The 16,828-nt window shown below is 41.6% G+C and overlaps 1 protein-coding gene across 1 annotated transcript in view; it reads right to left on the bottom strand.

Annotated features, from left to right (window-relative positions):
* Nucleotides 1-16,828, bottom strand: part of odad2 (outer dynein arm docking complex subunit 2) — a 56,512-nt gene that overhangs the window by 28,405 nt on the left and 11,279 nt on the right. The window contains exons 8-10 of the mRNA XM_050057009.1: nucleotides 12,349-12,566; nucleotides 11,634-11,783; nucleotides 8,913-9,066 (exon numbers count right to left, since the gene is read on the bottom strand). Coding sequence (XP_049912966.1) covers nucleotides 8,913-9,066; nucleotides 11,634-11,783; nucleotides 12,349-12,566 — 522 coding nt within the window. The remainder of the gene's footprint in view (nucleotides 1-8,912; nucleotides 9,067-11,633; nucleotides 11,784-12,348; nucleotides 12,567-16,828) is intronic.

The raw sequence follows: 16,828 nt of genomic DNA on the forward strand, positions 1-16,828 counted from the left end.
TGGATGGATGGATACCTGACATTTTCCCCTAAGCCCAAAGATTAAAAACTGTTATTTAAAAATTGTTACATAAATCAATATCCCTACATTTCCTGAATCGACTAACATTCAAGCCATCTGTTCCCTGTGAGACGACACTTACTTTTCCCGGATCCACTTTGTTTGAACTAATCCAGCAGCATCCAATTAGTTTGAAGGAGAGAACCATGAGGAACTTTTGTTATGTTACAGAGCACCATTTGGAAAAAACTGTATCCAAAGATATATTCATTGGTGTGCAAAAGTTACGTGGTTTGCAGTAAAAAACAAATTGCAGCATGCAAGATGTGCTGGTTGAAAATTACTGACGGAGACATAACAACTTCACCCCAACTTGATTTAACAAGCTTTTGCTCGAGCAAAGGTTCAGCTAGGAAGACAATACTTTTTCATGCTTGGACTGTAACTTTCATCCTCACCCTGTCATTCACTCCTTGCACGCAGCTGTCAATGTTCAGGGCTGCCATTAACTGTTCTACAGCTGATTCACCATGAAAACGATAGCACAGCGATACACCTTCTCCATCAGCCTATCATCTCACTGCTCCTCATTTTAAATATGGTTCTTTTTCAGCTGCAGTTATTTCATGCTGCTGCTGTGGGTACCCTCCACCTCCTCATCACCACCTACTCTTCTTGGATGCACCCTCTATTCGCCTCAGCAGTCATCAACCAAAGTCATCAGCCACCACCTCCTCCACCAGTGTCTAGACTCCATGGGGGGCATTTATCTTGCTGCCGCTCAGATGTCCCACAATCACAAATAACCTCCCTCTGGTGTCTAAATCTTTATTTCATTCTTCTGTCTCTCCTGATTGAAATGAATACAATTTTGAAAAAGCACCCATGTTTTATATATATAATATATTATTACTCTGTTGTTAAAATGGCATTACACTTGTTGAAGAGTGCATTACGACTTGAAGTTTAGGCCTTGGCACTTGAATTGGGAATTGCATGCAAAGACTTGAGACTTATTTGTGACTTGCAAAACAATGACTAGGTCCCATCTTTGCTGTTTTCTCCTAAATTTAGTGTCTAAAATCTTGTCTTTTTTACAGGTTCCCCTCACAATGCATAAATCCACATAATGTCCCAGCTGTGGACGGATGTTGACAGCATTATGGCACTTAAAATACCAGTCTTTGGGTTGGTGCTTTGGGATGGTTGGAATATTGTCCAGTCAGGCAGCAATGGTGTTTTTATATCACCATATTTAGTCTGTATCATACACAGTTGCATAACAAACTTTGTTGACATGCAATGGTTTTGATCACGAGAAGGGTAAAAAAAAAAAAAAAAATCGGTAGTCAGATAAAACAGAAGCTCATGGCACGAAAATGCAACAGTTTGCTGCTGTAACACTAGACCTGCTACACGGCTTTGATATGTGACACTGAAACGTCCAGTCCAAAATCTCCTGGCAAGTGAACAATCAAATATTATTTCTTTTCGCAGTGGTTTGAACGTGCCACAGACAGAATTCTCACCGGCTGGATTCAAGGACGCCTCTACTGTTCCAAGCTCCATAAGCCTTTATTAGTTGCACACTTTGCAAACAATTTGAGATGTCAGAGCCACCCTAAATACATTATTTCAACCAAACGTAAGAATGTAACATGTCCTGCTATCAGCTACCCATGTGAGTAGAAAATAGCCCATCACTGCATAGAGGGCTGGGGCAGTAATCGGTTTCATGCAGCTGTTGGAGCGGCCGGCTCATCAGTGCAGGTCTATACCAGAGTCTCAAGTGGTGTTTGATCATGTCTCCCTCACAAAGCAGTGCTCTGACACAGCAGGATAACGGCCACATGTGTTCTCCATATCATGATGCTAGCCTAAATGTGAACCACTTGCCCATTAACAGCAGTGGATCTACTGCTCCCTTTGTCTCCTCCATTCTCACTCTTCAAAGGAGTCGGCAGGCGAGGTTCCTACCTTGTAAAAACAACAAAAAGGCTATGTTTAGGAGTGATCGCTGGGAGAACAGAAAACAGATCATGTGCTTTCATTTTTGTTAGCTTTGGTCTTGAGGTATTGTCGACATTCTTTAAAACATTGACAACATCTGACGATCTTTTATGATGAAAGATCTTTGACTCTCTGAGCATGATAAGGGCAGATGCTTAAAGTGGAACCAATTCAACCACTGTTCCACCTCTGAACAAGAAATTCAAAAAGTGGTTTAATATCTGTGCACTGACTGTCTTGGTGGATATATGTTATCTCTGCATACCTACTGTATGCCATGACCTACTGACTCAGCATTTCAGTTATCAATATGTAATACCAATACTAAATTAATTTCATTCTAATATGCAGGGTATTAGGAAACATAACCTGTAACGTGTTTCATTTAGTCCTTTAAAAAACCAAATGAAATCTTTACGAGTCTGCTTCATAAACCCGAGGGAGCTCCCACTGCTCAAGACATTTGCTATTGCTAACAGCAGTGATTAATGTATTCATAGATTTCACCGCATGTAAAACAAGACTAATGGTGTGTCTCAAATCACATACTTCCGTTAGTACACTTCCATGTAGTATACTATGTGCACTACAGTATGTGCTCATGGCCGTATTGCGTGAATTTCGACAGGGTAGCGTTGTCTCAAACCAAACACGGCTGTTGTGCACTCACTGGAAATGACAACCGCAAATTAGCTAGTTAGCAAACTAGCATTCGCGTTATCGTTCGCGGTACCAAATCATTACAGACTGCTAAATTAACCCAATAAACATACTGCTGGCTTATACCCGACAACAGTATAGTGGTGCTTAGTGCAAAAAACACATGTATTTGTACAATGCAGCAACGTTCACTGTCGCACAGTCCTCGGCCGCCATTTCCAGTTTGAAAAGTGGTCCCTCCCCTTCCGCTACGTAGCCAAGATGGCGACCATTGAGGGCGAGAAGTGTCCATAGTTCCACACTCAACTTCTTGAACCTTTTGAGTGCACCATCCGGGTACTCATAGTGCACTGCATTTTTCCATACTTCTCAGTGTGAACGCACTTATGCACTCAAAATATTAAGTGTAAGTACAGAAGTATGCGATTTGAGACAGCATAAGAGTCTACAGCGCCACCAACAGCGATGTGAGGCTGTAATGACACATAGCACTGCTATCATCAGCATGCTCACAGTGAAGACGCTAACCTGCTGGTGTTAAGCAGCTATTATTTACTAAATTCACCATCTTAGTTTAGCTTGTTAGCATGCTAACATTTGCTAGTTAGGACTAAACACAGATGAGGCTGATGGAAATGTAAGTTGATTTGCTGGGCTAACTGACACTGACCTAGTGATGGAGCTAGATGAAAAGTCAGGGACTCACCAAAGTCAGTATGATTCATCCTGAGGGAAACATGGTTGTCCAAATATGTACCAAATATGATTTGCCTGGGAACCAGAAAAATCTGTGAGCTCATGTTTTCTTTGCTCTGACAGATGCGTCACATCTAGCCTCCACTTTGGACAGATTCCCAGCATTTTGAGATCTGACGGGCCAAGCACAACTCTATTCCTAATATGGGGGCGTGCCAGAGACGAAGACTGTACAGCGGAGCCCTGTTGAGGCATTTTTGAAAACAACAAAGATGGCTGCAGCTGATGTGGGACTTGCTGATGCAGCTACTATCGCGTCAGTATTTAACAAACTGCTAAAGGAAGAAAAATCAACTGCACTTAAAGCTTTTCTTGAGATGAAAGATTGTTTGCGCTACTTCCGACAGGATTTGGCAAAAGTTTAATACACCACCTCTTAATAAACTAGCTAATCTCTGCATGCTGTAGGCTCTTTACATTGTTTGGTAGCTCAGGCTTTATTTTTGCCCTGCCAAGTCCTTAATGTGCTTTAATTGGATGGTGCTGCTGTGCTCTGGTTAACCATGTACACCGAGCAGACCTGGGATCTCATTTATAAAACTCACATAGGATCCATACTGAAAAATACGTACCAACAAAAGCCAAAAATGGTGTGCACCAAAAAATATTCCCCAATTTCCACAATCAGGCTTCCACCTCACCATCTGTGTCGCCAATTTCCTGTCTCCAACATTTTCGTAAGCATGGGTCAAAGTTTCTCCCATTAAGTCTGCTTTTATAGATCACAACCTTTCTACGGGAAGTGGCATACGCCTCTTCCAGGCCTCATTTTGTCATATGCAATGTTTATAAAAGAGACCCCAGGTCATTGATCACTACGTGCTTCGTCACATGTTGATAATCCGTTGATAACGCCCCTTGGAATTCGGAAAAGAAATAAGAGGTTCAAGACTAATTTAACGGCACGGCAACATTTTCAGATCAAAACAAAACAGGCTGCAGTGAGAGTCTCTCTCCATGAGATATTCAAAAATAGTAGCTTTGTGCATTTAGTCCTTCTCAGGCAAGCTCAGGGGTTTAGTGTTGCTGTAGCCCACAGGAACGACGCTCTGCAAACGCTTTTTTTTCTCTGAGTGAGGATTGGGATATATGCCGCTCACATAACCCTGCCGAAATTCATATATATTAACACTTGAAGATCCACTCATTATTAAAAGTGTCTGTCATATAAAAACTAAAGTGATGGTCAAAGTTATCATATAGAATATTCAAGGTGTGTTGATTGATTCACGTCTTCAACTCATGCATAGAGTAACATTACAAGTAAATGTTCCGCCTTAAAAGATGCCAGCAGTCGGCCCAGTGAATTTTAAGTTTTAAGTTCAAGTTATTGTTTCTCAGACTCCAGCTGCTGTGAGAGGCAGCAAAACATCCTTTCCTTTTATAGTTACATTTTACTAATAAAACTCTCCACAGTATGAACAGTGGTTACATGAGCCTCAAAACCAGCCACAACTCAGCCCTGAGCAGAGTGACTGTCCGGAAAAAATGGGAAAAAAGCGTGCCAAAGTGAACTGTACCGTACTGCTTTGTGGAAACAGGGCTAAGGATTCACCCTCTGGAAATCATGAATATGAATTGTGCTTCATACAATGGCATCCAGAAAACGTTGACCTGTTAGTGGCGCTAGAGGAACAGTCAGAAAATCATCAAAGTAGCTAATTTTGGAGCAATCCATCCAATATTTGTCAAGATATTTCACTCTAAGCCACAAAGAGGAAAAGTCAAAGGACCACCGAAGCCTGATCTGGGGACTACGAATGTCTACACAAAATTTCATTGAAATTTGTTTGATAGTTATTGAGATGATTAAGTCTAGATCACAGCCTTCCATAGAGCCACGCAGCAGATGTTGATAAAAAACCAAACATATAACTGATAATTCAAAAAACCAAGAAGAGACGACGGGAAAAACTGCAAGACACCTTAAGCCTCACTGAATATCTAATGACGTGGTATTTGGCAAAAATATTCCAAAATAGTGATACTTATGCAACTCATGACCTCTACAATAACACCTCTGAGAGAATTTATCACCTTGTCTGGCAGTCGCAGAATTACATAATTAGAAATGGATTTAGAAGAGATTAAGCAGTATGATGGATCAGATTCCATTCATGAGGTGACCTTAAAATCAGTCACTTAAAGATGCTTTACGCATTTTGTCTCTTCCTTTACTGCAGGTGTCTCGGCCTGAGCTGATGCCTTCACACTACTGAATGGAGGTCTTATTCTTGTCTGGTTACTCTGGAGCAGCAGACTGGATTCTGCCTGAGCCACTCCAGGCCTATAAATCACAGCACTAAGCATGTGGGGGTAGGAATGGGGTTAATAGAGCTGTCGATGGTACCCTGTTGACCTCAGGTCCTTTTATTAGTACTGTTTAGTTGTATATATTTTGTACATGAGTGTGTGTTTTCATGCCAGCAGGGGTAAACGTGCATATTGAGTATAAGCGCTCAGACACATAAGAACGTATGTCTGCATTGCTGGACTGGTGACAGGTGGACTCGGGCCACTGCCAGCGCTTCATAAAGCTTAGCGTAAGAGAGAAGTAGCGGGTCTTGGCAGAGGTCGAGCTATAGAGGATGCATGAGGTTTCATACTTCTCTGCAGTCTCCAGTAGACTTAGAAGGGAGGCTACTAATGACAAGAACAAACCCAATCTCCTGCTCCACTATGGGAAAGGTACTGTAGGGATAGCATGAATGATTACTGGTTGTTTCTCGCTTCATATTTGACATAGGATCTCCTATAACATAAAACTTGATCACTTAATAGGCCTTTCTATCATAAAATGAGCACAGTGCACGCTGAGCAAACGTCTAGTCGGGGCTTGGAGTTGAAAGTTGCTTAGCTCATGAGAATGAAATGATGCAATTATTCTTGTAAGTAAATTCCAGATTAGACATGCTGTAAATGCATTACAGGCACTAAAAAATAAATGTCTTAATTAAGTGCTGTAGTTATTATACAAAAAAGCTTTAAAATGCTTAACCACTTAGAACATAATTAGCTACAAAACACTTCTGTTGAGAAAATGAGGCGATACTGGCTCCTGTACACTGGAGACAAGATTAGTTTTAGTGTGGCAATTAGCAGAATGGTTCTCATGAGAGAGGAGCAGGGCAGTAGTACTGTGACTGCCCAGCAGAGGGGGAGCAACATTAATGAGGGCTAAACACAATACCATGTGTGTCAAGGACCCAGCAAAGCTTGTTAATCTGCAGCACTTTTACTTTCCAGATAAATTTTAAGTTACAGAAAACACCGTTTTAAAGCAAAGGAGAAAAGCTGCAGTGATAGTGACACTTTCTAAAAGACATCTGGTGAATTATTTCATAGTGACTGTTCAGAGGAGATGAGGAAAAGCCATCTGCTTAGTCAAAAAAAAAGAAATTATGTTTATTGCAACAACTAAATTATGAAAATGTTTACAACACTTGATATTGGCATGTTTATCAGTTAACTAGTAACATATTGTGTATCAGACACAATATTTACATCTGTGAAAATATGAAAATTGTTTTATGTTTAGAGAGCCACGGGCACACCTAACCGATAGCAGCTGGAGAATTTTGTCTTTATTTAAACTGAGACAAAATACGCAAATGACATTTACTGGCCTAGTTCCTTAACTTGTGAGGTTATTCAGTCCTGACTAGTAAAAGCTGTGACTTAGCTTGTTTCCAGTCTGGTTTAATGAGGGCCTGTATGTTGTGAATATAAATTTACAGAATACTTTAACTGTGGCCCTGATGCCTTACAGACTGGAGTAAGGAAGGTGAAATATGTTAAAATTAGTTTTCCATGTCAGTGTGTTGAAGATGTACATACAACCTCATGCTTGCGAGACACAGACTGAAATCTATACGCTGGATTTTAAAGGCACAGATCTCCAGTCATAGTAGTATAAAAACAAACACATCGCAACCCTAGGTAAATATCCCTACATAAATATCATTAAAACACAAAACAGAACATCCATGTGTCGCTTTCTGAGTGTGTTAAACTTCCTAGAGTACAAGCGGCTGTCTATAGTGCAGGGGAAAGGGGGGGAAAAGATCTCCTCCTAAAATAAAACAGATATTTAACTTGGCTCATGGTAAGTTTCAGCGTCTGATGGTAATGATATTATAAAATGACTACTGGACAAACCCCATAAATAACTGCGCTGTGTGGTTTCCAGACAGATAGAAAGCTGGGACATGTTGGTTGCTGCAGTGCTGCATCTTACTGAAACGAGAACACACACACCAACCTAAAGCTCGCGCCGCAACCCCGCTGGAAAAGCACAAAATATACAAACCAGTGAGGGTTTTTTTGTGTTTGAATTTGCCTCTTTCATATCATTTACATCTTCTTTTTTCCTCTCTGGAAAGGAGTTGCAGCCTGCTTTCAGAGGGGGAATTTCCTTCCATTATATTCTATTTTGCTAAGCTAAAAATATCTACCAGGAGTTGAACTTCACAGCAGTGTTTTCTATAAAAGATTTACTCGGTTGCACCAAGCCGCAGAACAGAAATCTGGTAGTGATATCAAGAAATCCCAAACTGTATTAAAATATGTAATATCGACTATTACAACACACTGAAATAACATTAACCACTTTTATTTTCTTTAAGTTGAAGCATCATTTAAGGTATTTTTACAGTTAAATAAATGACGACAGGTTTGCAACGTGCAAAAAAACAGATTCCTGTCAGAATAAAGTAAACGCAGTCTGTTTTAATATAACCTGTCTGAATGATACTGTCCAGATAAATAGATAATAGGGACCACTGAGTGAGGCAGGGTAATCTCTGAAGTCAAGTGGTCGGAGCTATTCCCAGCCAGTCTGGGTCATTGGCGTTTCTATCTTCTTTTTCTTTCCCTTCCATGTTTTGACACATTAATATTCACCATATGCCCTGTCAGACCTATCACTGGCGCGCTTCATTTTTGTGCTTCTGCGGTGTGGGCAAACAGCGCGTACAGCTGCTGCCGTCAGACAGCTCTTTCCCCTGTGCCTTGGCTCACATGTGCAACCAAACAGGCCTGTGTCAGAAACCAGGAATCCATGAGCTGAGCCAACCACTTCAATGAGCATCTTCCTACAGAGCGCTGCTTCAAATATACATACTTCATTTAACCTGACACCCTCTTCTTCAGTGAGTGGCACCTTGATATGACTGAGGCAAGACAGACAGGTGGGATTATTTGATTGGAAAATGACCCTCTAAGATACCAGCTATCCTCCTGCACCTCCTTGACTAATAATATTTTCCACTCATTGAGATTCTGAAGAAGTTTTTGAAATTTGAATACTGACTCAGGACAGCATCAAAATTCTTGAACAGATGACAGGAAAAGAGCATGGACTTTATTGTTTCCTGTCAGTAGTGGCCTGCTTTCACTTGCAGTAGCACAGCTCGCTGTACAAAACGCTATTTTGGGGTGAAATCCTTCTGAGGAAGGAAACGGTGTGTAAGGTAATGTTCCCATACCTTGAGGTACTTGACCAGTTTCTGGATCTGCCAGTATTCAGAAGGCAGGTCTGTGTTACTCTCCTGACGGCGCTCTGGCTGCTCCTCCTCCTCCTCACTCTCAGATGAACTCTCACTGAAAGTGTCCGCTGGCATGGATCCTGCCGGGGTCTTACTGAACAAAAAAAAAGGAGCAGATAACGCTGCATTTTTGACCACTGATAAGAATCCATAGAGGTGTGGGAGAGTGTAGCAACTAGACAATACACAGACAGACAAAGGGATAGAATTTAATATCGTGAAATCTCTTTTCCGTTGTTTTAAATGGAAAAACAGCATGGTCATCCCACACAAGGAGACCCATTAAGGATTTTGAACTGCAAGTGTCAAGTTTGAACTTCCTCAGAATCTCGGCAGCAGGAAAATACAGATTGGAATAATGTCACGGGAGGACTGGAGTGGTCATCATATACAGAGTTAAGACTCTTGCAAGGCTATTGATGCAAACAGAAATGCAGATGGCTTTTTAAAGTTGCTCGGGCCACTTGGATAACTGTATCATGAAAATTGGGCACTGTGGAGCAATGAAATTTGGTACATATTCAAATGGGGCCGCTGAGAGACAGTTCCCATGTACATACAGATAGCATTTCCAGGGGAGCGTATTATCAGATGGAGCCAGCCGATATGAGGGAGTGTTTTCCAGGAAGCAACATGATAAACAGAACAAGACCTTCACAAAGCTTCCAGGCCTACACTCCATCCTGGGTGGTGTGCAGTCATGACTGTGACTGAGTGAATGTGCCCTGGGGTCTTTATTGCATGTACACTGACTGATGAGCAGCAAAGGATGCTATCGGTGCTAACAGTGGCTAGTGTCAATTTATGATGCGAGCGGTCCGTATACATTGGCAGGTGCACGTTTGGAGAGCGCTGAGGAGCCGGAGCTGCCAAGAGCCAGAGGAGGAAAAAGCTTTCATGAAGGTTCTTGTTCAGGACAATGGCTGATATATTTTCAGGTTAGATTCTCCATCAGTGGTGCCCCAGAAATTTTTCATAGGGATGACCAGATTGAGTCACTGAAAATCTTGAGGTGGCAAACCAAAACCAAAAAGCATAACTGAATTTCAGGAATTCCATTATGCTATTGAAGTATATAGCCTAGTTGAAACATTTATGGGAGCGGAGTCCAGAGTGCGGCCTCTGTTTTTTCACCTCTTTGAAAATGGCCACGCCAGTTGTTCACTCATCAAAATTTAGCCTAACTTTGGAGCATTATTTAGCCCCCTTCCCCACAAGCTATGCCGACATGGTTGCATGACAGCTCCCTGAAAGTGAAGCCAAAACATTGCGATTCCCTCCACCCATTGGCTGGCTGCAGTGTAGGTCATAAACTCCACCCCCTTTGTGTTAGCAGACATGGGCCGAATAATTTTTTCCCAAAGATGGTTCCTGTCACTGTAGGGAGTTCTTATCACACTGATGTATGTTCAAGTGTATTTTCAGAATGGTTTTAATCAGTTATTTAATGCTATAAGAAGGGGTTTCAACGTCATGATGGACAGCTGTGTGTGCCAACAGTTGTGCCCATGATAAATGGCGCTGGTCGAAATTGGTTGGTCAAACAGCCATATTGGTGGGATTCAATACCATGGAGATCTCTACTGTGCAGACTCTCCATTGGAATCACCAACTTAAGACAGCAGTGCCTGTATCCGGGATAGTTTGGCTTCATTTTTGTACAGTGAGAGGAAGTAGAGACGTGTCATCCATCTTTACACACAGTCTATGGTTGGCACCAATGTGTGCCTCTGGGCCTGTGTCCACATGGCGTTTTCTTTCTCAGTGCCGGCATCATTTTTCAATTTTTCCCAATAAGGAGAAAGTGTATGTGGCCCCATGCAGACACCTAGAGAAAATGTGCCACAGCAGCATCTTTTTTTGGAGTGCTTCGCCTTTTTTGTGCAGCTGCTCCGAGCGCTTCTTTTTTTGGGGCACTTATGCTTTATTAGATAGGAAAATTCTAGCATCAAATGGGAAGAGAGGGAGAGGATGACACGCAACAAGGGGCTGGAGTTGGAATCGAACCCACGGCAACTGCAGCAAGGACAGAGCCTTTGTACAGGGGGCGCCTGCTCTCTCAGGTTGCTAGTGGGCACTTCTACTGTTGCTTCTTTAGCTAGGCTACTGTCTACTGTCACAACAAACACAGAAAAGCTCATTTTGTGGGAGCAGATCGGACAGCAGACACAGGATGTTGTTGGTGACGCTGTGCTTTTATCACTGTACAGTTATAAGTTGTTATTAACTGTGTAGTCAACCCTCTATTAATGTAACATTACATTAACTACCTAGCTAACGTTAGTGTCAAGATATTGTCATAGAAACATACTCATTCGAAGTACATCATTTAAAAAAAGCGCTGGGATGTAGTTTTCCCCAGCGTCCTGCCACCACTTTTCTGCTGAAGAAAAACTCTATGTGGACACACACCCAAAGGTTGTCAATTTCACACAATGCCACTACCTTTGCACTAGCTTAAGAAACACAGTGATATCAGCCTCCAGTTATCTAAGCTGGGGGGAGGCACTGGGGGGGTGGAGCATTTTTATTTCTTGGGGTCACCGCTGGTAAAACTGCATTTCACTCTCTTATCAGTGCTACATCTTAGATAGGTTACTTCCCCAGCAGAAAAAGAAATATCCCTTATATCACAAACACCACCTGATCTGGGACACTTACGTTTTCTGGGAGGACAGGCGTCCAGGTAAAGAGGACATAGAGAATTCTGCTTTCATCTTGCTCTTGGCTCCTGGTCCCAGCTTTTTCTTCTGTACTTCACCAGACTTCTCCTCTCCAGAGCTCTTACTGGGCTTCTTTTCCTCTGCTTTACTATAATGATGTGAAATAAGAGTCATTATGCCTGCTTCTATTTTGAAAACGGTTATTTTTCTAACATAATCATTATTTAACAATTTGAGACAAGGGGTTCAGCGGGCATTTTTTTAAGCAATTGGGATACTTTTATCTTGAGCCAGTTTCTCCTCAAATGGGTATAGTTATCACAAGGTACAGCTGCAACAGCTCAGCCCTTGCTAGATCTATTTATCAATCAAAGACCATATGTGACAGATCTTTTGGGGATTTTTTTCTAAGACTTTTTCCCAACGTCTCTGTCTGTAATTGAGCAAAAGGTTTTCCACACTGTGAACGTATCCATTAACTCAGATCATTGTGTAATCAGGAATATTTGCACTTGCTCTAAAATTTATAAACCATATAACCATCTCTTTATAATGTGCGACTGCTGGCAGACACGCTGAGCACATGTGACGAAGGCTTGGCACCGCCGTCATCTAGAGCTCATCTCCTCAGTGAGAGGGATCCCCATCACGCACAGTATGCGGTAGCCTGAAGATATTTCAGGACACATCTTACGAGAGGAATCATCACATACCCACATGGAGACACGAGACCGAGATTCTTCCATCTCGGACATGGCTCATATTTCTTCTCGCCGCCTGCCTTGTTCGGCGTATGCTGTTGCCTCGCCTTCTCATGCACATTCTTTTCCTGTTGCTCGTAAGACCTCTGGGGTTGGCCTTGTTCCTCTGCATCAACCGATTCCACATGCTGGATCTTTTGTGTTGATGGAAGTTCTTGAACTGCAAAATCCTGTTGGTAAGTGGAAAAAGACAAAGACTGGAGAGTGAGGAAAAAACTCTTTCAGAGAAATATACAATAAATGTAATTTATAAAACTGTATGTACTCAGGTTGTAAATTTCTCCAAACGATGCTTATTAAAGGAACACTGTCTAAGATTCAGAGAGATTTAGTGGCGTCTAGTGGTGAGGACTGCAGATGGCAACTAGCTGAAACTTCTCCCGGTAAGAATTCCTCCAGTGTTCATTGTTCAGGAGGTTTTTACCAGGAGTCTAATTATGAGCAGAGGTCCCATCCTCTCCAAAACAAACACACCAAGTGATTAAAACTGATAACAACACTGAATAAAGCAGTTTTATGTTACATATCAGTGTTTCTCCGAACCCGTTACCCAGCACCTGCGAAGGTGCACTCACCTTTTTCGCTAAAAACTTCAAATCCAGGGGCCGTATTCACAGACATTCTGAAAATACTCTCAGAGAGCTCCTCAGTTAGCATGAAAAACTTTAGTAAGGAGTCCTAGCTTAGGAAAGCACTGAGAGAATTCTGGGCAAGAAAGAGACAGAAACTTTTACCTTAGTGTGGAAGTGTGATTGACCCTGTTTCTAGGTATGATGCATGCGTTCAACAGATGTGATTGGTTGTCAGAGACAGGCCCTTTTGTGAACCTGCAAGGTGCCGACACCCAGTGGAAATGAACTGAGCTGCATCACAATATGAGACTGTGAAAGTGTTGTCATTGTTTTGCGTGATCACTGCTGGTGGATTGTGGCGACAGACTCAAGTCTTCACTGCTGCACTGTTGCCTTTTTCCAGTTTTCCAAATATCTAAATGTTGTCATCATTTTGTCTCTGGTGTTCTAGCTTTTTACCGGAAGCTAAATTATCCGCAGAGGTCTCTTCCTCTCCAAAACAAATGGAGCCATTGATTTAAACCGGTTAAAACACTGAATAAAGCAGTTTCACGTAAGAGTCAGTGTTTTTCGGACGCTGCCGGCTCGTCGGGGAGGGGCTTTGAATTATATTGGCTGACACAAAAACACAAATGCCCCTATCTAGAGCCTGTGTATGGTTTGTTCCCTATGGATTACTGCAGAAACATGATGTTGCAACACAGCAATTTCCATGGACGAGAACCCACTCCCTATGTAGATACAAACAGCTCATTCTATAGGTAACAAAAACACAACAACTCTTATTTTCAGGTGATTATACACAAAGGAAAACATACTTTCCACTCCATTTCTGCCCATATACCACTCTAAATCCTACACACTGGACCTTTAAAAAAAAAGTCACTCTGATTTTCACTTGTGCTTCTTGTGAGGCTGAACCATATTTTCCACCCACCATCTGACACGATGCCTCCCTCTTCATTATTAGAGGCACATTACATATTAACGGCTGACAAAGTGTTGGCCGTTTCACTCTGAGAAGAAGCATATAAAAACTACAGAGCAGTATCAGTGACACATATAAAACATAAAATTCACATAAAAGCTCTTTCGCAACAATACGCAGACCTGCATAACAATTCAGTCTTTATTGAGGTTTTGGAATAAAATAACACTTTCCCAATGCTTTATACAGAAGAGGTCCCCCTCCGTTAATTGGCTGAACACTATCAAAAACTTTATTGTTTCTATACATTTCTCCACCTAAAACCTTGCAGCTTGGCACAGACAAAGTAACGCCTTTGTGTCACTGTTATTCAGTTATGATTTTTTTTTTCTGACGTTTTGAAGGTCTTATACCAAACTTTACAACCTATACACGAATGCCAATAAGACACATATGAATGGTTTGCAGGCAGGAGAATTTTTAATCACAGACACCTGCTCTGCAGAAATAGCTCAGACTGTCATTGGTTGTTAGGAGCTCAACATTTTAAAAGGCAGGGAAAAAGAATTAAGATGTATTTGTATGGCTTGTGTTCACGCACAAGTCGGAGCCAAGCATGCCCAATCACTTTTCCAAAGACTTGTTTTTCATAAAACACAAAGTGACCTGCTATTGGAAACATACAAGTCAATTCACCCAACCACAGACCCACAGTCTGACTTTATTAGGCTAACCAACTTTCTTTAATTCTATTATATGTGAAATGGACAAAGTCCATGTGCTTACACAGAAGGGAACACTCCACATTCTTTGACATGCCACAGTATAAAGTCCTATTACAGGTGCCTCTCTGCATCTGAAAACACTACAGCTCTGGAGACGAATGCTGCGTTAAGCCGAGCTGATGCCTGCAGTTCTAAACTTGTTTTTATAGCAGGTGACATTCAATCATTAGCGTTTTTCATTTCTTCATTTGACTACTAAAACCTAAACTCAAACTATTTACATGTGTTTGTGGTAGACGTGTATCTAATGACTTGATCCATACTGATGGAAAATCAGCAGGGCAGCAAATCTGCAGCCATTGGCCATAAAACATCTGTCAGTGGCAAGATTCAAAAGTCTGTACTGACTGATTATGACAGTGAGGCGGTCTATATTAATTTCAGGATGTGAAGAACGAAAACAAATCTACAACGCAGGGAGTTTTTGCTCTTCAGCGAGTGTCTTGTGCATGCAAACACACCGCATGTCCAATTTCCAATCACGCTGTGATGTCAAAACGAATCCACAACACTGAACAGAGAAGGCGAGTCTGCTTCCTCCCCGTGTTGCAGCCCCCGTCTCCTTTGGCTGCCTCTGCTCATTTGATTGAGGCTGTCTAATCTAATAGAACTGTTAAAAAAGACCTGCTTCCTCACTTTGGAAACGAGCAGATATGTTTGGAGATTAGGTGTTGTTATCTTTGGCTATCGCCTTGCAAGTTTGGGCTCTCTGAGTTGCAATCAGGGAACTGAGCCGGAGCTATGCGAGATTGTGTTTCTGACAGACACCGCTGCTATTGCTCTCTCAAATTAAAACTGGAATGGATCATGTCCACAAGAATGACTGCAATTACTTAATATCTCAGACACAGGATGCATATTGCGCCATTTGATTGCTGTCGTCAGCAATCAATCAAATGAATTTCAAAGCAATGCGTTTTTAAGCTGACCCCGTCATATGAAGGTGATTAGCTCAAGTAGAGGCAGAGAGAAAATATTCAGCGGTGAGAGTGAAACAAAAGTTACAGGACACTGCGAGGCACATATCAAAGGAGTTAAAGAATCCAGAAGAAAAAGACCTTGACAATGATTTGTGCCTCCACAAACTGGTTCACAGCAATTTTTACTGTGGCTGTCCATCATTTTTAGATCTTTCAGACTCGCAGCATCACTCTTCACACAGGACTCGTAAAACATAAAAGCCTGAATGTCTTTTTTTAACACACTTCAGCTTGGCACTACTCATTGGTTTATTAAAGTCTTCACTAACCCCACTCCAGCTTACTGTAGCACCTTTAGATCTATCACCAACTGTAAAGAAGTCACACACACCAGTAACAGCTTCACAGATAAAACACAAGTGCTGTTCTACTGTGTGCGCTATTTGATTTTATTTTAACAACGTTAAAGGGAAGAACCACCTAAATTATGAATTCCAATATGTTATTCCCATGACCTAGGACAGTTTAATCGATATTTTTTAGCATGAGCTTCTTTCTTTCAAGGCCAGAAACCAGAGAAGTGGGTTTCAAACTTGTGATGTCATTAAGTATGTACCTCTGTACCTTTTTATTTCATTCCCAAATTAACTTTATTTGATTGTAGTGTTCTCAGTTCTAAAACAGAATCACAAATTTGAGTTTTGGCACTCTAGTTTTTGGATTCGGGATCGATTTGTTAATGTTTACTAATATGTTTGGACTGTCTTAGTCCATAAAACTAACATGTATTAATTTTGAAAGTGGGCGTAGTTCCCCTTTCAAAAAGTTCTTTATGCTCCTGTATACACTCGACACAACATACACGCAGTTGCTTCGCAATTGCTCCGCAGTTGCTGTGTGCCTCTCATAGTTCTGCGTCCTGTTGGTCTAATGCGAGAAGTATACTTGCTGCAGACACCGCGTGCACGTACACATCACAGCTGCCATGTGTATTTTGCAGTCGTTTGGCGCGTAGGCCGCTCACTTTGACGCGAGTTAACCCTATGGGCCCTAGGCGTTTTTGGGGTATTTTTACTGCCTTTACTTCTAAGCTCATATCACAGTCATTATAAAGGTTACATACACATGCTATATCTTGTTTTTTTCAGGACAATCTGGGCTAACCAGATTTGCCATCATCCCATGTCCTTCTATGTGCCTGTATTTTATATTAATTTTTATATCAAT

This window comes from Epinephelus moara, chromosome 11 (genome assembly GCF_006386435.1).
Source record: "Epinephelus moara isolate mb chromosome 11, YSFRI_EMoa_1.0, whole genome shotgun sequence".
Taxonomy (NCBI): domain Eukaryota; kingdom Metazoa; phylum Chordata; class Actinopteri; order Perciformes; family Serranidae; genus Epinephelus; species Epinephelus moara.